We start from the raw sequence: 17,690 nt of genomic DNA, 5'->3' as shown, positions 1-17,690 counted from the left end.
TGCAGCCTTTTTTGTGCAACTAAATTCTTATAAATAAAATCCATGTTAACAAACTCAAAGAGGGGTGTAAACATCTCAAACAAGAGCAGAAGTACCCTGAAATATCCATATACCATCCTCACAAGATAACATGGTCTCCCCTCTGTTCTATTTTGGCATCATCCCTCCAGGCTCCAACGAACTGAATTTTAATGTGTCTATAGTAATCGAAAAGTCTGCATTTCAATTTCTCAATCTCTATTCTGATATGGCTAAATCACTTGTTTCCATAGTCAACAAGTAATAAGCTTATGTCAACACGGATTCAGTCAATGATGTCACACCACTTAATTTCGCAAATAAGTACATAATAGTTGTAATCTCAGACTTTGTGCTCCAATGAATCATTGCCGTTCAATTATTTTGCAAAAAAACTGACCCTTGAGATAAACTCCACCACACATGACTCTTAATGCGTGTCTATATATAGACACATATGAAGACAAGCCTTTTATCAATAATAAATATCTCATTAGTCCTACCACGTGTATCAATTATATAAGGTGAATAGAAGGTATAGGTAGAGCCTTATCACAATTAGCATAAACATTAAAAACCTTGTGACTTCTTAATTTCTCTTTTTTTTAATCAATTCATTCAATATGGCTGAAGCACTTGTTTCCATAGTCTTGGATCAACTGGCTTCAATCGGCCATCAAAGAGTAGGAGGACGGATAAGGCTGATTGCTGGTGTTGAGCAAGAAGTTGAAAAGCTTCAAAGCAATTTCGTTGCCATTCAAGCTGTGGTTGCTGATGCTGAGAACCGACAATTGAAGGAGAATGTTGTGAGAGATTGGTTAGAGAAGCTCAAAAACATATCCTATGACATAGATGATGCGTTGGATGAGTGGAACACAAAGATTCTGCTTAAAGAAGCTGAAAACAAATATGCTTCTAAGCCTTTGAAAAAGGTACGTTATGTCATTCTTCACTATCTTAGTTGTGGTTCACTGGTTTTACGTCGTAAAATTGCTATCAAGATAAAAGATCTAGATGAAAAACTTATTATTATTGCTGTGGAGAAAGAGAGGTTCCACTTTAGATCTATCACTGAGGTTAGCAAAGAAGTAGAACGACCAGTGACAACCTCTGTAATTGATTTAACAGAGGTTTATGGAAGAGATGATGATAAGAATACAATACTAGATTTGTTGTTAAGTCATCAAAGCAATCAATAAGTCCTCCCCATTATCTCTATAGTAGGGATGGGAGGACTTGGCAAGACAACTCTGGCTCGATTAGTTTTTAATGACGATAAGGTGAACACTCATTTTGATAAAAAAATATGGGTGTGTGTTTCCGAGCCTTTCGATGAGCTTAGGATTGCCAAAGCAATCCTTGAATCTCTTACAAATAATGCACCAAACTTAAATGTGTTAGAAACAGTAGTGCAAAACATACGTTGACATATAGAGGGAAAGAAATCCCTTCTTGTCTTAGATGACATATGGACTGAAAATTCAAAAGATTGGGATCAATTGAAGCATCTTTTTCGATGTGGTTCTCTAGAGAGTAGAATTTTAGTGACCACACGTAAAGAGAATATTGCAAATGTCATAGGAACCACCAAAATGATCTCACTAGGGATACTACCTGACGAGAAATGTTGGTCATTATTTAGTCGCATTGCTGTTTTTGGAAAGACCAATGAAGAATCTAATAGATTTGTAGAAATTGGTAGAAAATTTGTTCAAAAGTGTAAAGGTTTGCTGCTTGCTGTAAGGACTTTAGCGAGTCTTTTGTGCTATAAAAGAACATTTGTCGAGTGGCAAAATATCTTAGAGAGTGAAATATGGGAATTAGAAGAGGTAGAACATGAGCTTTTTCGACCTCTACTACTGAGTTATTATGACTCATTCCCTCTTTTAAAAAAATGTTTCTCATTTTGTGCAATTTTTCCAAAGGATTATGAAATAAAGAGAGAACAATTAATTAGGTTATGGATGACTCAAGGTTATGTGAGGTCAAAACCAAATAAGGATATGGAGTTAGTTGGTGAAGAGTATTTTGAAACTTTAGCAATGCGTTCTTTCTTCCAAGATTTTCAAAAAGATGAAGAGGATATCAATATAAAGTCCTACAAGATGCATGATATAGTACATGATTTTGCTCAATTTCTTACCCAAAATGAATGTTATACAACAAAGGTTGATGGTACAAGAGAATTTGAATTACTATCTTCTTATGATAATGTTAAACATTGAATGATAAAGATTCAAGGAGGGGCCTCATTTCCTAGCTCTATTTAAACTAGAAATACAGTCTAAAACTCTTGTTGTTTCATATCACTTTGAAGTTTGTTTTTGGATTGGAATGATTGAACTTTATCTATTACCTTTACATATCGACTTCAAAACCCCACAAATACTGATTTTATATTAACTTTGTGAGAAATATTGTATGGTCAATTTGGGTTGGATCGATGTTAAGATTTTCAACTAAGTAAGTTGAATTATCAAAGGGCTCTGTCATCTCTATTGCTTCTCATGGGCCATGCTAGAGGACGTGGTTTATTGGACCACCCTCTCTTTGGTTTAACATTTCTGCCTACAACCGACAATATGTGGGACTGCTGCTTAATCACTTGGCATTTGGAGAAACTTGACCCACTATGAGAAGCCCAATTTCACCTAATGAATTTTCATGAGTAACTATATTTGAGCCCCACTTTATTGTTTACCCTCCTGTTTTTTGTTTCTTCCCTTTCAATCATAGTAATTGTACTTGGGTTCAAAGCATTCAAATTCGTTTTTGGAGTTTACACAAATGTTTTTAATCTGAAGAACGTCTACTAAGTTGTAAGAACCCAAAACTTATAATCAGATCCTAATATTTCACTATGAATGTGAAATGTTACATGAAATATACCAAGAAAACACATTTTTAAATATAAAACCAATAGAAAACGGTGTCAATTGTATAACACTATTATTCTCTTTAGACAACGAGAATCAATTTATTGTGTTGTGGGGCTGGTACAAATGGGCACTAATTTGAAGAGAAGAAGCCATGACTTTGCTTTAATTCCTTGTCCACAATTAATGCTTTTTACATCAACGATAATTATTAATGTCTTTTGTGATTTAGGCATTACCATTGCTGGATCAACCATGATCATGTTGCTACTCGCTATGCTTTCTCATTTGGTTACTTATAGTTGTGAAAATTTCAAGAAAAATACCAATAATGGTGGATGTGCTCGCGAGGGGTTCTGCTACCTTACCGGCCTAGTATTGTTAATGGGCTATTAAATGCTTGCAGATCATGGTTAATAATTATATCTTGAATGAATATTTATAAACTTAAATCATAGTTTAGTTTTCGAGAAAACTGAAAATACTAAGAAAAAATGTGCAAATGAAAAAAAATCAAACAGTAGCTAAGGGAAAAAAAAAAAAGTCAAGGCAAAAACACAAAAAAGCACAACGATTTACGTGGTTCGGCCAATATGCCTACGTCCACGGCTGGTGATGTTGGTTTCACTAAATGAGATGGAACAAGAATTACAAAACACTCTCACACCTCTTCCAATAAGTTTAGGATCAAAAGCCTCAAACCACAATAAATCCTAAAGAGATTGTTCTAATGTAAGAGCGGAAAATCCATGTGTTTCTCTCCACAATCTCTCTTATGTTTCTAGCTCCCCCCTTGTTATGAAACAAGATTATCTCAAGGTTTATATAAGTTTACAAAGAAAAAACACAATTATGCCCTTAATAAAGAGTGGCCAAATTTGGCCAATATTCAACCATCTCTTGGTTTCATGACACAATTTCAGCAACATAATGAGGATTATGTATGCTCCCTTTCGAGCATCTCTTGGTTTCATGACACAATTTCAACAACATCCGGAGGATTATGTATGCTCACTTTTGAGCAAAATTCATAGTGCGATGCCTTAATTTCTGTTCAAAATTTATATTCTCTCTATTGTCTTTAGAGCTCATCAAATTTTTTGATGATAACGTCGGCACAATCAAGAACATCCTATTCAAACCCTGTCATTGTGATATACAATGTTAAGAAAAGCTTCAATAGTTGAAGAAAACATAACACAAATTGATCTAGATAATTCTCCATAACAAACTTAGTCATTTTTTAGACTAAAAATTGTGGAGAAGACATTACCTTTTCGACAACAGTGATCTCGCATATAAAAGAGCTAGTTCTTCAAAGCATGACATTTGATATAGTGTTGAACTTTCTTTACTGCATCAAGAATGAGATATGAAAACAAAGTATTACATAATGTAATTGAATATATTAATAGCTAGAAGACAACAAAAACAAACCTCTATGAGTTATAAAAAGATTTTGCTTACTGAATTTGGGGAGGATGGAAGAGCTAACTGACGTAATCTGCAAAAGGGGCAACAAGAAGTTGATAACGTTCAATAATTGCATGTAAAAATAAAGAACAATTAAAAAAAATATGCTTCAAAAATTTCACTAGTTGGTCACTTGCTCAGCCTATTGTCTCTCTTTCATATCACAAACACCAATGCAATTGACAAATCAAATATCTTCTGCTGTAACATGTAATTGTGAAAAGAATTCACAAAAACATAATTGCAGAATATATAATTTCCAATTTCTTACTCATTGAAAAACAACAAGACATCCGTTGGTGACACAATTTTGCAAATTAAAGTACCTGAATTTGGGATTCTGGAAAACAGACTATATCACTATATGAAAGATCCTAAAGGAGCTTAACTATATGCACTATTCCCTTACCAACTTTATGTCAACAACCACTTTGAAAATTTGATATTTTAAGTCATTTTAACAGTTATATGTGTCAACTTTCACAGGACTAGTAGAAGGGGTGGTCATCAAGTAGCAGTTGGTTCGGAAGTCACTTTTACTACAGCAAATTCTCTAGGTTCCACTCAGAAAAATATAATCTAATATTTCATCAATGTGATTAAAAGGCCCGAAATATTGAGAAATGGGGTTGGTAATTTCTGCATATGCTTTAATCTATTTGCATTTTTGAAGTTATAAGTCAACAAGAATTGAAATGAAATACATAGTCGTAACTGTAATTTAGATTTGAAGTCCTAAGGTTGCACTCATGATTTAATTCGAGTTCACCAGCAACAACCTGTAGCCAAGTTGGTCAACAACTTAATAAATAAATACATATCAGACAAAGTTAATGAAAAAATTTGACAAAACCAAAATTGAAATGGACGAATGTAAGGCAGTCAAGCAGCCACGGCTAATATGCCCCACCTTCAACTCAAAAATATGTGGAAAGAGTTCAAGAACATATTCAACCCGCTTGGATAAAGTTATATAAGTAAGTGGGTTGATGTGCGGCCTATTCTTATATGGCTACATAGTAGCATACACAATAATTTAGAGCATTTACGAATAATTTGTAATAATTCTGCATAGATTCATCCATAGTTAGCCTTACTAATTAATGGTTTTGGAATGTATCTACTTTCATTCACATCTATAGTTAGCCGCATTCTAAAACAAAAATGTGTTCTTAAGCATGGCATCCTGACAATCAATGAAACTGTGGTGTAGAGACTCTATTTGGTGACAACTAAGCATGTCCAAAAGAACCCTATCATGTCACAAATCACTGCAAAATTAAAAGGGCAAGCTGTTGATGCAGAAAAAAGTTCCAAACCTATTGAGTCACTCATCACTGTAATTATGTTGTTAAACACCATAGTTAAACCAAACTCTTGATACCTATTTAAACCAACCAAACTAAATGCATAAACAATTATATGGTTGGGACTCAAAATCCGCCGGAGGGAAGGGCAAGGAAAGACCACCTAAAAATAAGAAAGCGACAACCCTACATTAAGGAAATTGAAGAGGCCTTCGATTCCATGTTAGCATAGATACTCAAAAGGCACATAAAGATTCATATGCCTTGTAGAAGTAAAGAACACACCCTTCCAGCATCAGCAGCCATGGCAGGAGCAATAAGAACATTAGCTTTTGTCAGAATATTAACCGCCATAGGGATAGATGGCATATTCAAACCTAGGCAGTACATAATAATTTATAATAATTAAAGAAATGACTTGAAAAATAATAATAATGAAAAATAACAGAGAATAATGAGAATATAAGAAGAAAAATACAAGATAAATTCAACGTGTCAAACAACCTCTTTCAAGTGTTTTTAAGTACCTGAAAATGACCAGCAAGACGTCTATATTGCCCAAAGAGATACTCCATCTCTCGGGTGCAAACACACATCTCTTCTGATGGAAGATCCTAAAATTGAACAAAACAGTAAATCGGGCATGGAGATGTGGGTCATACAACTCAGAGACTCCAAAACAGATTAAAGATGAAAAGGAGATCTTCTTAAGTTACCTTGTCAGGACCCAGATATATATAGATCTCATTTATGAAACTTTGGCAAAAGCGCATGATCTGCCATCATGGGTTTCACAAAGAACTGTAAGAGAAACTTTCAGAATTTCTTAGAAGATTCTTACTGAAATACCATCTTAACATAGAACAAACATATTACCTCATAATCACTTTTTCCTTCAGGATCATAATCACTTCCGCCTGCTGCCCCTCCAAGTTTGTATGGTGATTAAGCATTCTTTAATGTCTGTAAAACAAAGAAACTATGATACTGTATAGCAGTTGAAGCACTTAAACAATTTTCAATCATATTATAAACTATGAAAGCTATTTTGTGTTTATAAAAAAATTGAAACAACTCTGAACTCCAAAAATTTGAGTTTTGATCTGCTCGTGCTTGAATTGCTTCAGAAACTTAGAGATTTCTTTGCACTAGTTATATTTATATTGATCACTATTGTATGTCAAAAGTTTACAGCACAAGTGTCTTGTGTGAAAGCCCCGACTACACTGAGGGCCTATGAAAAAATATGGAACAATATGTGCAAGACATGCTCCCTCAAGCATGGCTTTTATTAACCATCTAACGAAGTCAAAAAAGGAGAGAATAGTTTTCAAGCTTGTCACTCTGGTCAAGAATATCAAAAATATGCCTCATTAATCACAATAATAAGAAATCACAACTAACCAAAAAAGGAAAAAAAAAAAAAAAAAAAAAAAAAAAAAAAAAAAAAAAAAAAAAAAAAAAAAAAAAGGGAAGTCAAGACGAAAAATTACCGCATCGTGCAAAAAAGAACAGGAAGAAGGAACACATTCTTTCGACTACTGAGCTTGTATCATGCATCACTACTGCTCAAGAAAACCACAGAAAATTATGGGTCCTATTGGAGTGTTGTGACACCTTGATGCCTGACACTAAGAATCACTTTCAGAACTCAAAAGATACCTTGTGTCCATGGGATAACAAAACAAAAAATTAAAAGAACTGATAGCATTATGAGAGTTTATTTTAAAGTGGTTTTTTACACAAGATTTAAAACAATTTGATGCAAATCCAATGAACCAAGAATAATTTAAACAGAGGAATTACCTCATTTCATAGTCTGTATGAACATCATTTCTTCAAAAAAGAATTTGATATCTAACTAAACGGCCCAAAAGAAAACAGAACTTCTATCATGAGATTGCTTTAAGTGGAAAATAAGAGAAGAAAACATAATTTGTTATTGAAACATTAGAAACCTTTTTCCTTTAATCACGTCTCCTAACTTTTTGGTTCTCCTATTTCATCCTTGCTCCTCGAGTCCAATGTCTGCCAAACTATTCCGTGTTCTATTCACATAAACAACACAAATAAAAAGTATGAGTATCTCAAAATGAGATTATAAATATATTTACTTAATGACGTATGCTTAATTAGACAAATAGAAACTAATGTACCATGTGATTTCTAAACAAGGCATCTGTCCATCGCTCAAGAGCAAGTATTTTGCTTCATCACTTCTCCCACCTTCATACATTCTCGTTTCTTGTCATAGTCCTAAGCATTTAAATTCCCAACTATTTTGACTGTGATTCACATAAACGACCGAAAAGGCGAGCATGATTTTCTGAGAGGCAAATTTATTCAGTCAACTGATTTATGATGAATTAGGCAAACAAGAATATCATTTTCTCCCTGTTCTGCTTTGGCATCATCCCTTTAATAAACTGGATTTTAACTATTCCACAATAATTAAGAAGTCTGCAGTTTCTTCAAAGTAATGAAAGGAAATATCAGATTAATGAAACTTAGAAGAACAATTTTACAGTTATATACAACAGTTAAATCACAGCAAAAGCAGTATCAGAACTGATGATGTCAACAACTTTGGACTATGATCTGAATTTATTGTGGAGCCTGCAACATTCAGGAAAGAGAAATCCTTAGCTAAAACTTAAAGAACCAATACATAATAACATAATCAAGCTATAGCCAACAAAGTTTGATACCGTTGGGTGCAAAATAATGGCCAAATCATCTAAAGCTGCGATCTGATTTTGACGCATTGCCGGAGCAAAAGATATCAAAACTCATCTGAGAAACTCACTACTTCTCCACATAAATCATCAGTGATTCTGCCCAAACTCCTCTTCATGTAAGAAAAAGCGCATTTTTCCTGATTCTTGTCATTGCTCTGCGCATCATATTGGAAGATCATCTTCAATAATATGCATAATTATCCAAACAATCAACCTCTTGATAAATGGCACAATTAAAGAAATACTAAACATCTCAAGACTTGAATTCCGTGTTACAAGTATATTAAAAAACTCACCAAAACGACTTCCATACAAAAGGCATCCGTAACTCTACCAAAACTCTCTTTCGTATGAGAACATGCAGCCGTTTCCCCTGATTCTGGTCATTTTGCTGCTCATAATGCTGGAAGGCCATCTTCAATAGCATGCATACAATATAAACAAGCAGCCTGTAGACAAGATGAGGCAAAATAAGAAACACCAAACATCTCATGACTTATTTGGATACCATGTTGCTAGCATATGTGTATTATTTTGGCTTCATTCGTCCATTGGACTGTATTTTGTTGTGGCTGCAGCGTTTGAGAAGTCTGCAATTTTCACAAGGTAACAAAAAAGAAATATGAAATTGAAAAAAAAAAAAAATAGAATGACAAGCATTGGTTGCATAAACAGCTATAACTGATAAATGAAGATTAAGAAAGAGCTCAATTGGCTAAACAAAGTACCTAAAAATGGTTTGGAAATCATCCACAACTATATGTAACAAAGCCAGTATTTGTTCATCAAACTTATGTGAAACTTGCGGCTAAGATGCTTTAGAAACTCTCCTTTTTTATCGCATTTATAGGTGCCCAAGATTTACAAGAACTGACGATTTCAACAACGTTGCAATGGGATCTCCAAAAGTAATCTAGAGCCTGCCAAATTCATAGAATGAGAAAGTCTTAGCCAATACAAACAGAACAAAACCCAAATATATAATGAAGGATTTGCCAGCCAAGTTTAATACCTCCGATTGCAGCACAATAGCTGAAGTAGTGAGAGCTGTGATCTGATTTTAATTAAAGATCTCTGTTACTCCTATCAAGAACAGATCATCTCAAGATGCCAGGATCTAACTGAGAAAGTTTAACAACCACCATCTGCAATGACTTATATGGATATATAACACAAAGGTTTAATCAACAGCCTAGGCACCAGGGTCATCAGTCAAATTCTTCTTTCATTATCTGTCAAGAGAGATGGGAAAGCTGAAATTACTTCCCAATGCCATAGTTTCCCAGGCTTTCTGTCACCAACATAGAGTGAAAAGCGATTTCAACCTAAAAAGAACAAGTGATAGCATTCTTACCATTATTATCAGAAAAATAATAAAGCCACCAATCCAAACATTTGAAGCAGTTCAAATGACTCTTTGACATCTACTTGATTAAAAATATAGAAAATTAAATTAAATTAAATTATTCAGTCTTTAACTTCTCACATTCTGTTTCTTTAACAATAAAGTGATAATGAACTAAATCAAATGTTACTAATACTCTCAATGTGTGTTTCTTCACTAAAAATAAAAACAAGAACAACGGAAAGCATGACGAAGCCAAAATTTTCTTCAACAACGCACACGAAGATAACTTTACTTTACCATTAAGTTGAAGAGTCTCTGAAGCAACATCACCCCACACCATGGCTCCAAGTCCTCCATTATCAATCGGAATCGCATAGGTCGTCCAATGCTTGGCGAGCCCACTCAACGTAACCTTCAACGGCTTAGAACTCTCTCCTCCATCTCCAAATACTCGGGTTCCACAAGTCTATCTCTTAGCTCCCCGCACCAGAACCCACTAAACCAAACCCAGAAAAAGGGCAAAATGACGATATCAACACCCATCACCAAATATTCTTGAATATTGAAGACGATCGAAAAAACAAAGCGAAGATTAGAATATTAAAGACGAAGAATGACGATTGAACACAGAAGAGAAGAATGAAGTTTAGTTGGGTTTAATCAATATTATAAGAATTTTAATAATATTTGTTTTTAAGACAATTTTTAACCAAATTTTGCATTTATTTAAGTTATGTAAATCAACTTTTCATGCATAAAAATAAATAAATTAAATTGATCTAACCAAATAAATACTAATCTTAAAGACATGATATTTTGCATTTATTTAAGTTATCTAAATACTTTTATAAATTTTCTTTTATTATAATTTTGCATGTCTTTAAAAAATATTATAATAAATGCAAAATATCATGTTTTTAAAAAATTCTAAATCAGTTTTGCATGCACAAAAATAAATAAATTAAATTTATCTAACAATTGGTTAAATGGAAAATGATAGACTTACCGACTGGTGTGTACCGATTTTGTGCACCGAATGACGTGACAAAATCCTGGCCGTTGATTAATATTAATTGATAATAAATAAACGGTCAGGATTGTGCCACGTCATTCGGTGCACAAAATCGGTACACACCAGTCGGTAACTGTAGCATTACTCTTGGTTAAATAACCAATGTATTCCTCTAAATAAGAGTAATAAATAAAACATTATAAGAAGAGTAATAATCAGTTTTAAGACATAATATAACTAATGTAATCCTCTAAATAAGAGTCCTACTGAAAATAATAAAAAACATTATTGTAATATAAGATTTTGAATTACAAAAAGGAGAAGGGGAATGAATTTACCAATGGGTGAATAGCAATTGCATCTCTCACATAGAGAATTTTGGAATGTGAGAGATCTTGCTCCTATCATCTCCTGTCTCCTTGTAACGTTCTTCCAGAAAACGGCAACCACCAATCTCTACTTGCTGCAGTGTTGGTGTTTGAAGAATTTGTTCTGGCAGTGCCTTCAAATTCGAACATAGTTTAATTTCCAAAAAATGAAGAGATGGCATGATTGTAATATCTTTGTCTCTATTATTTGTAATCTCATGATTCCACTCTTCCCATGCATATAGCCATGTGAAATGAAGGAATTTCAATTTGGGAAAGGTAACAATTGATGATGATGATGATGATGTGACATCATTTTCTATTCCCAAAAATTCATTACCCACTCTTTTTATACAACCCATCCACTTTATCTTTAGTGATTCAAGGGATGGTAGTTTTCCCAAAGGAGGTAAATACTCACAATTGTTGAAATCATAAAGCTCTAACTCCTTCAACTTGGTTAATGATACCATCCAATCAAAAGACATGGATTTGCCTTCAAAGTATTCTATCCGTAATTTCTCTAAATTTGGAGGTGGTTGTAATGCTTCAATAATCATTACATTCTCCTCATTTCCTCTTCTCTCATCACACTGAATACGAAATGATAAAGTCAAATGAAGGAGATTATCGGTACTCTGAAAATTTGCAAGTTTAAGTGCATTACTATCCCTCACATTTACCAACTCTAACTCTAAAGATGGGCCCAGTTTCAAGTTCTTCAAAGAATCAAGACTAGTGCATGCTTTGTTACCATCATCATAATCACCATTAATAACGAATTTATTTAATGTCTTTAGACAACTCAATCTCTCTACTCCTTTTGGAATGTACCTTAATCTCCATGTCCTACCAATTAATAGATGCCTCAAATTAACTAACTTTCCTATCCCTTGGGGTAGCTTTTTAATCATGTAACAACCAGTGACATCCAAGGTTTGTAGATTATATAAATCACATAATACCTCAGGCAATTTTTCTATATTATAATTATCCGTCAACTTAAGGTACCTCAAATGCACTAGATATTTTATTCCTTTTGGAATTTTTGCATGACAATCACATAGATTTAATGTCCTCAGACATGTTAATTGCTCAAAATATCGGGATAGGTCTCCTTCATAAAAGTGTGCCCTCTCAACTACAAAACTACGCAATTTTTTTAGATTAAGAATAAATCTAGGAACTGAACTATTACTTCTTACGTATAAATGTCGAACACTTTGATAAGAAATCTCTAATTGAGGAATTGAATCACTCTCAACTTCTATCGCAAGACATTCATTATTTGAAACAAATTGAACAAAGTCATGCACTATATCATGCATCTTGCATCTTAAAATACTACCATCATATTCACTTCTTTCAAAATCTTGAAACAAAGAACGCATTGCTAAGTTTTCAAAATATTCTTCACCAACTAATTCCATTTCCTTGTTTCCTTTTACCTTAAGAAAACCTTGAGCCATCCATAACTTGATTAATAAATCTTTCTCTATCACATAGTCCTTTGGAAATACGGCACAATATGAGAAACACTTTTTTAGTATAGAGGACAAATCATAGTAGCTAAATAATAGAGGTGGAAAAATCCTTTGTTCTACCACTTCTAATTCCCATATTTCACTATTTAAAACATTTTCCCACTCTTCAAATTTTCTTTTAAAGCGCAAAAGACTACCTAAAGTCTTTATAGCAAGAGGCAAACCTTTACACTTTTTGACAATTTTTTTGCCGATTTCTTCAAACTCTTTATTAGTTGTTTCAAAAATTGCAAGTTGACTAAACAAAGACCAACTTTCATCCTCCGACAGTACCCCTAGTGAAATTATTTTGGTGCTTTCAATGACATTTGCAACAGTCTCCTTACGTGTGGTCACTAAAATTCTACTTTCTGGAGATCCATACTGTAGAGTATCTTTTAACTTTTTCCACTTTTCATGATTTTCAGTCCATACATCATCTAAGACAAGAAGAAACTTATTTCGTTCAATTTTTTGAACTATGTTTTGCATTATAGTTTCTAATTCAACTAACTCTGATGGACTATTTGTGAGAGATTCAAGGATTGCTCTGGCAATCCTAATCTCATCGAAAGGATCAGAGACACACACCCAAATTTTCTTGTCAAAATGGGTGTTGATGTTATCATTATTAAAAACTGATTGAGCAAGAGTTGTCTTGCCGATTCCTCCCATCCCTACTACAGAAATGGTAGAGATGGTTGATCCTTGACTACTCTCAGCTAACAACAAGTTTATTAATTTGTTCCTATCATGATCTCTTCCATATACCTCTTTTAAATTAATAAGAGAGGTAGTTATTTCATGCCCTTCTTGTCTAGTGCCCCTAGTCAAGCTAAAATTGAAATTAACCTTTTCCTCGGCAATATCACCAAGTCTTTCATTTAGATCTTTTATCTTGATAGCAATTTCATGACGTAGGAAAACTTTCTTGCAACAAAAGCAATCAGAGGAGATGCAGGAACATACCTTTTTCCAAAGCTTGGAAGCATTTTCAGCTTCCTTCATTTGTAATTTTCTACTTGCAGTGATCCACTCATCCAACACATCCTCAATGTCATATGAAACATCTTTGAGCTTATTTAACCAATCTCCCACCCTCTTCTCCTTCATTTGCCTGCTCTCCGCATCTTCAAGCACAGCTTGAATGGCCTGGAAATTGCTGGTGAGCTTTCCCACTGCTTTGTCGGCACAAGCAAGAAGTTTCACCTCTTCAGCGGCTAGTGAAGCCAATTGCCTTAGGATTGTGGAGACAAGCGCTTCAGCCATGATCAAAGATGGTAATTGCTTTAAGATATTGAAATATTTGGAGTGTTTAATTGTGTTGTGAAAATTCTAGCCTTCCATTTGTTATTTATAGCCCAAAAAAAGACCACAGAATCTTTCGCCAGATGACTCTAATCAACATGTTGCTTTGATGCTAGTAAAGGTACCAAACTTATCTCCAAGCAAAAGCAATTCTCATATTCTTTTCTTTCTTCATATCCAACAATGTTAGCTTTCTAAAAGCAATGCCACATTTATTCTTTTATTTTAATACATTCTTTGCTTTCATTCTAGTTAAAATATAGAGTGCTAGTATCGTTTTAGTTTATTAGACTTATACCAATGACAAAGCATATATTAATCTCTGCAAACAATCTAAAATGGTTATTCCTTTCACTTTACATATATATATATATATAACGCAAAGAATCCTTATCGTTGCTTTGATGCTAGTCAAGGTATGTTGTTTTCTTTTGTCATGGCTGTAATGCTATATTCTTTTCTTTATACAAATCTTCTCTTGGTGCTAATTAATTTAAAAAATCTTTACAATATATCTGATCCATTCCTTGTAATCTTTAGATTCTTTTCTTTATACAGATCTTCTCCATGGTGCTGATTGTCTTTTTATTGACTCCCCTATTTGTTCTCTATTTTCATGAAGAATATTTATGTCATAATGTATAAAAATTACAATGAAAAACCCATTTGCAAGAGTGAAAACAATGGTAATTTTTAGCTTCAATCAAAATTAAAATTAGACCTTTTGCTTGTAACTTGAATGCCATTCTCTAATGTATGAAAGGAACGAATAGTCATTTCTCAATATACATAATCATAAGGTTCTCAATATACATTTTTCACTACTAGGTACATGTGGAACTTGCTTTTGTTATGGACATTAATGGTCATTGCTCGACAATTTTCCCTTGCATTTGGTACACACTATACTACACGCACATTGAGACGAGGGACAACGATTTATGCACACATTTTGAATGCTTCAAACCACAATTGAGAAATCAATTATCCACTGCAGTGACATTAAATCATGATAATTAGTAAGAAAATCAAATATACAAAAGATAAATATAGTGATTATATTGGTGGGAAATGGCTAATTACCATCAAAATAATACACCAATTATTTTATATTTGTAAGAAGGAGATAATTTATGAAGGAGAGATTCCTCAGTGCTGCAAATATGGATTTGCTTTCAGAATTAAAAACATGCTAAATTGCTTTATGAGATGTCTCAAGGTTTTTACGTGTATTGTATAACAAGGGGAAAACTGTATTTGATATGTTTCTTACTTCTTAGTTGAAGAAAATTGTTTTATGAATTGAACGATATCTTCCTGCCCCTAGAATTTACCTTAAATTAGAGTTGAATAATTAGTGACGAAAAGTCATATACGCCCTCTACCAGTAAATTTCACCACCTATCAAGTTGAAGGACCTTTTTGTTGGTAAAAAGAGGTGAATATACATGAAGCCTATTTCTATCAATCTTTGGTTATAAATAATGAACAATCTTCAATTTCCCTAAAAGTACCATACAATGGATAGTTGAATTTTATTTCCAATGTCACTAAACAGGTATTTTACAATATTGGAATAAAAAATTGAGAGAGAGCTCTTACAGACTAACAAACAAAAATATTTCTGGAAACAAATCTAAAGACACTTCCTATTCTACTACTAACTAGACATTGTTTTAAATAAATCATGTGTATGATGATCAAATCTCCACATTTTTTTGGAAGAAACAATTACATTACATATATGTTACAAAGTATTTTGATCATAGAACTTTTCCTGCCGGTCATAGCTTGTGTGATCGTCAGAAAAGTTCTTTGCTTTCATGCTAGTTAAATTATAGAGTGTTAGTTAGTATCATATTAGTTTATTAGACTTTTATTTTTCATTGTACAAATTCCCCTTGTTTTGTCTCTGTTATTATAAAGTGAATAATTATTTATATGATGCAAAGAATCTTTTTCGTTGCTTTGATGCTAGTAAAGGTATGTCGTTTTCTTTTATCCTATAATGCTATATTCTTTTCTTTATACACATCTTCCCTTGGTGCTAATTAATGAAAAAAAACATTTACAATATATCTTATCCATTCCTTTCCTTGTAATCCTTAGATAATATTTGAGATTTTGTATAAAATTCACTATATCTTGTATAGTGTGGCTCTATGACTGCCTTTCCTAGAAGATCTGTTGATTTTCTTTTTATTGACTCCCTTGTTTTGATAAACTATATTTATGTCATAATGTATAAAATTTACCATATTCTTTTAATGAGATATAAATGCATGAAAGACCCATTTGCAATAGTGAAAACAATGGTAATTTTTAGCTTCAATCAAATTTAAAATTAGACCATGCTTGTAACTTGAATGCCATGTTCTCAAATTGAGAAATTAATTATCCACTGAAGTGACATCAAATCATTATAATTAGTAAGAACAATCAATGTCCAAAAGATAAACATAGTGATTATATTGATATTGGTGGGAAATATAGATATTAAAAGAATAATACTATTATTACAAAAACTATACAAAGTGACATGTTAAGGTATGACCGGATGAATTAACAAAAAAGAATCAAGTTAATAAATGCATATTAAATTATAGTAAATGATATGGCAATGCAAGGAATGTCACATTACTCTATATAGGTCATATTGTATAGAATCTTTGTAAGTATAGTATTATTTATATTAATATATGGGCTAAAAATCACTTCTCCTATTTGTCATGTCATGTAATCCAACCTTCCATATTATGATGCATATTTTTTCAATATTTCAATTTGGAAATTCCGGTTATTATAATTAAGGAACAATGGAGAATTAAATTTTATTTCCAATTTCACTAAATAATGTTGCAATAAATAATGTATTTTTACAACAAGCATTTCTCATAAACCACATCCATGTACAAGACCAAACCACAATGGTAATTTTTAGCTTCAATCAAAATTAAAATTAAACTCTTTGCTTGGAACTTGAATGCCATATCATTCTCTAATGTATGAAAGCTACAAGAAGTTGTTTCTCAATATACATAATCATGAGGTTCTTAATATACATGCTTCACCACTAGGTACATGTTGAACTTCTTCTTGTTTGAGTTATGGACATTAATGGTCATTGCTAGACTATTTTCCTTGCATTTGGTACACGCTATACTACAAGCACATTGAGGCGAGGGACAACGATTTATAATAGAAAGTGTAAGAGACTGCAAGCTCTATGTCAAGCAGTCGAGTTTCAGTACACACACAAGATAGGATGCATTGACCCCATTTGCAAATTGCTCTTGTTATGAATCTTTCACTTTCCTTCCATTTGTCTGAATTTGCAAGACTAGATTCATGTCTTTGCAATACATGTTGTTTGATAAGTTCTATGTGCTCAGAACGATGAAGATTGATAAATTAAAGTGTATCGTTCTGCTAAAATAACTCACCAAGACATGAGCATTCTGTTTGACTGAGCACATTTTCTTTCTCTTTCAAAATTGAAGTTTCAGCCATGCACCCATTTTCAATGCTTGAAACCATAATCGAGAAATCATTATAATTAGTAAGAACAAACAAATGTACAAAAGTTGAACATAAAATTAACACCAAAATGCCCTGTTTTCGCTTCAAAATCGCTATTCTCTGTTGTCCTCAGCCTTCAATTATCAATAGAATAGCCCCAAAGACACCAACTTTGCCTTGGCCTAATCAATTCAGTCAAA

At 33.1% G+C, this 17,690-nt stretch overlaps 2 protein-coding genes and 1 long non-coding RNA gene across 27 annotated transcripts in view; 1 reads left to right on the top strand and 2 right to left on the bottom strand.

The window, feature by feature from the left end:
• LOC116106026 (disease resistance protein RGA2-like) overlaps positions 1 to 13,977 on the bottom strand; it is a 74,837-nt gene extending 60,860 nt beyond the window's left edge. The window contains exon 1 of the mRNA XM_031392384.1: positions 13,633 to 13,977. Within this exon, the coding sequence (XP_031248244.1) occupies positions 13,633 to 13,932 (300 nt within the window). The 5' untranslated portion in view covers positions 13,933 to 13,977. The remainder of the gene's footprint in view (positions 1 to 13,632) is intronic.
• LOC116106031 (putative disease resistance protein RGA1) lies at positions 588 to 5,072 on the top strand. Of its 2 annotated transcripts, none has more exons than XM_031392393.1 (2): positions 588 to 950; positions 4,854 to 5,072. In XM_031392393.1, exons 1-2 carry the CDS (start codon positions 642 to 644, stop codon positions 4,857 to 4,859), a joined length of 315 nt encoding a protein of 104 aa, XP_031248253.1. In that variant the 5' UTR covers positions 588 to 641; the 3' UTR covers positions 4,860 to 5,072. The 2 variants fall into 2 exon arrangements, with proteins under 2 accessions (XP_031248253.1, XP_031248252.1); XM_031392392.1 differs by lacking the exon at positions 4,854 to 5,072 and adding an exon at positions 3,127 to 3,681.
• On the bottom strand, positions 3,850 to 10,434 carry LOC116106032. Of its 24 annotated transcripts, none has more exons than XR_004124209.1 (17): positions 10,058 to 10,434; positions 9,425 to 9,737; positions 9,141 to 9,332; positions 8,709 to 9,002; positions 8,383 to 8,567; positions 7,831 to 8,290; positions 7,633 to 7,722; positions 7,481 to 7,535; positions 7,168 to 7,336; positions 6,551 to 6,637; positions 6,391 to 6,450; positions 6,202 to 6,288; positions 5,960 to 6,051; positions 5,083 to 5,146; positions 4,332 to 4,398; positions 4,168 to 4,248; positions 3,850 to 4,037 (listed from the first exon to the last, which is right to left on the bottom strand). It is a non-coding gene; the product is annotated as an uncharacterized LOC116106032 (long non-coding RNA). The 24 variants fall into 24 exon arrangements; XR_004124207.1 differs by having other exon boundaries at positions 4,362 to 4,398; XR_004124216.1 differs by having other exon boundaries at positions 4,362 to 4,398; positions 6,202 to 6,275.
• Positions 13,978 to 17,690: the final 3,713 nt, after the last annotated feature.

Source organism: Pistacia vera, unplaced genomic scaffold (assembly GCF_008641045.1).
Source record: "Pistacia vera cultivar Batoury unplaced genomic scaffold, PisVer_v2 Contig508, whole genome shotgun sequence".
Taxonomy (NCBI): Eukaryota; Viridiplantae; Streptophyta; class Magnoliopsida; order Sapindales; family Anacardiaceae; genus Pistacia; species Pistacia vera.
Note: the sequence above shows the minus strand (reverse complement) of the source record. Positions and strands in the feature narration are given on the sequence as shown.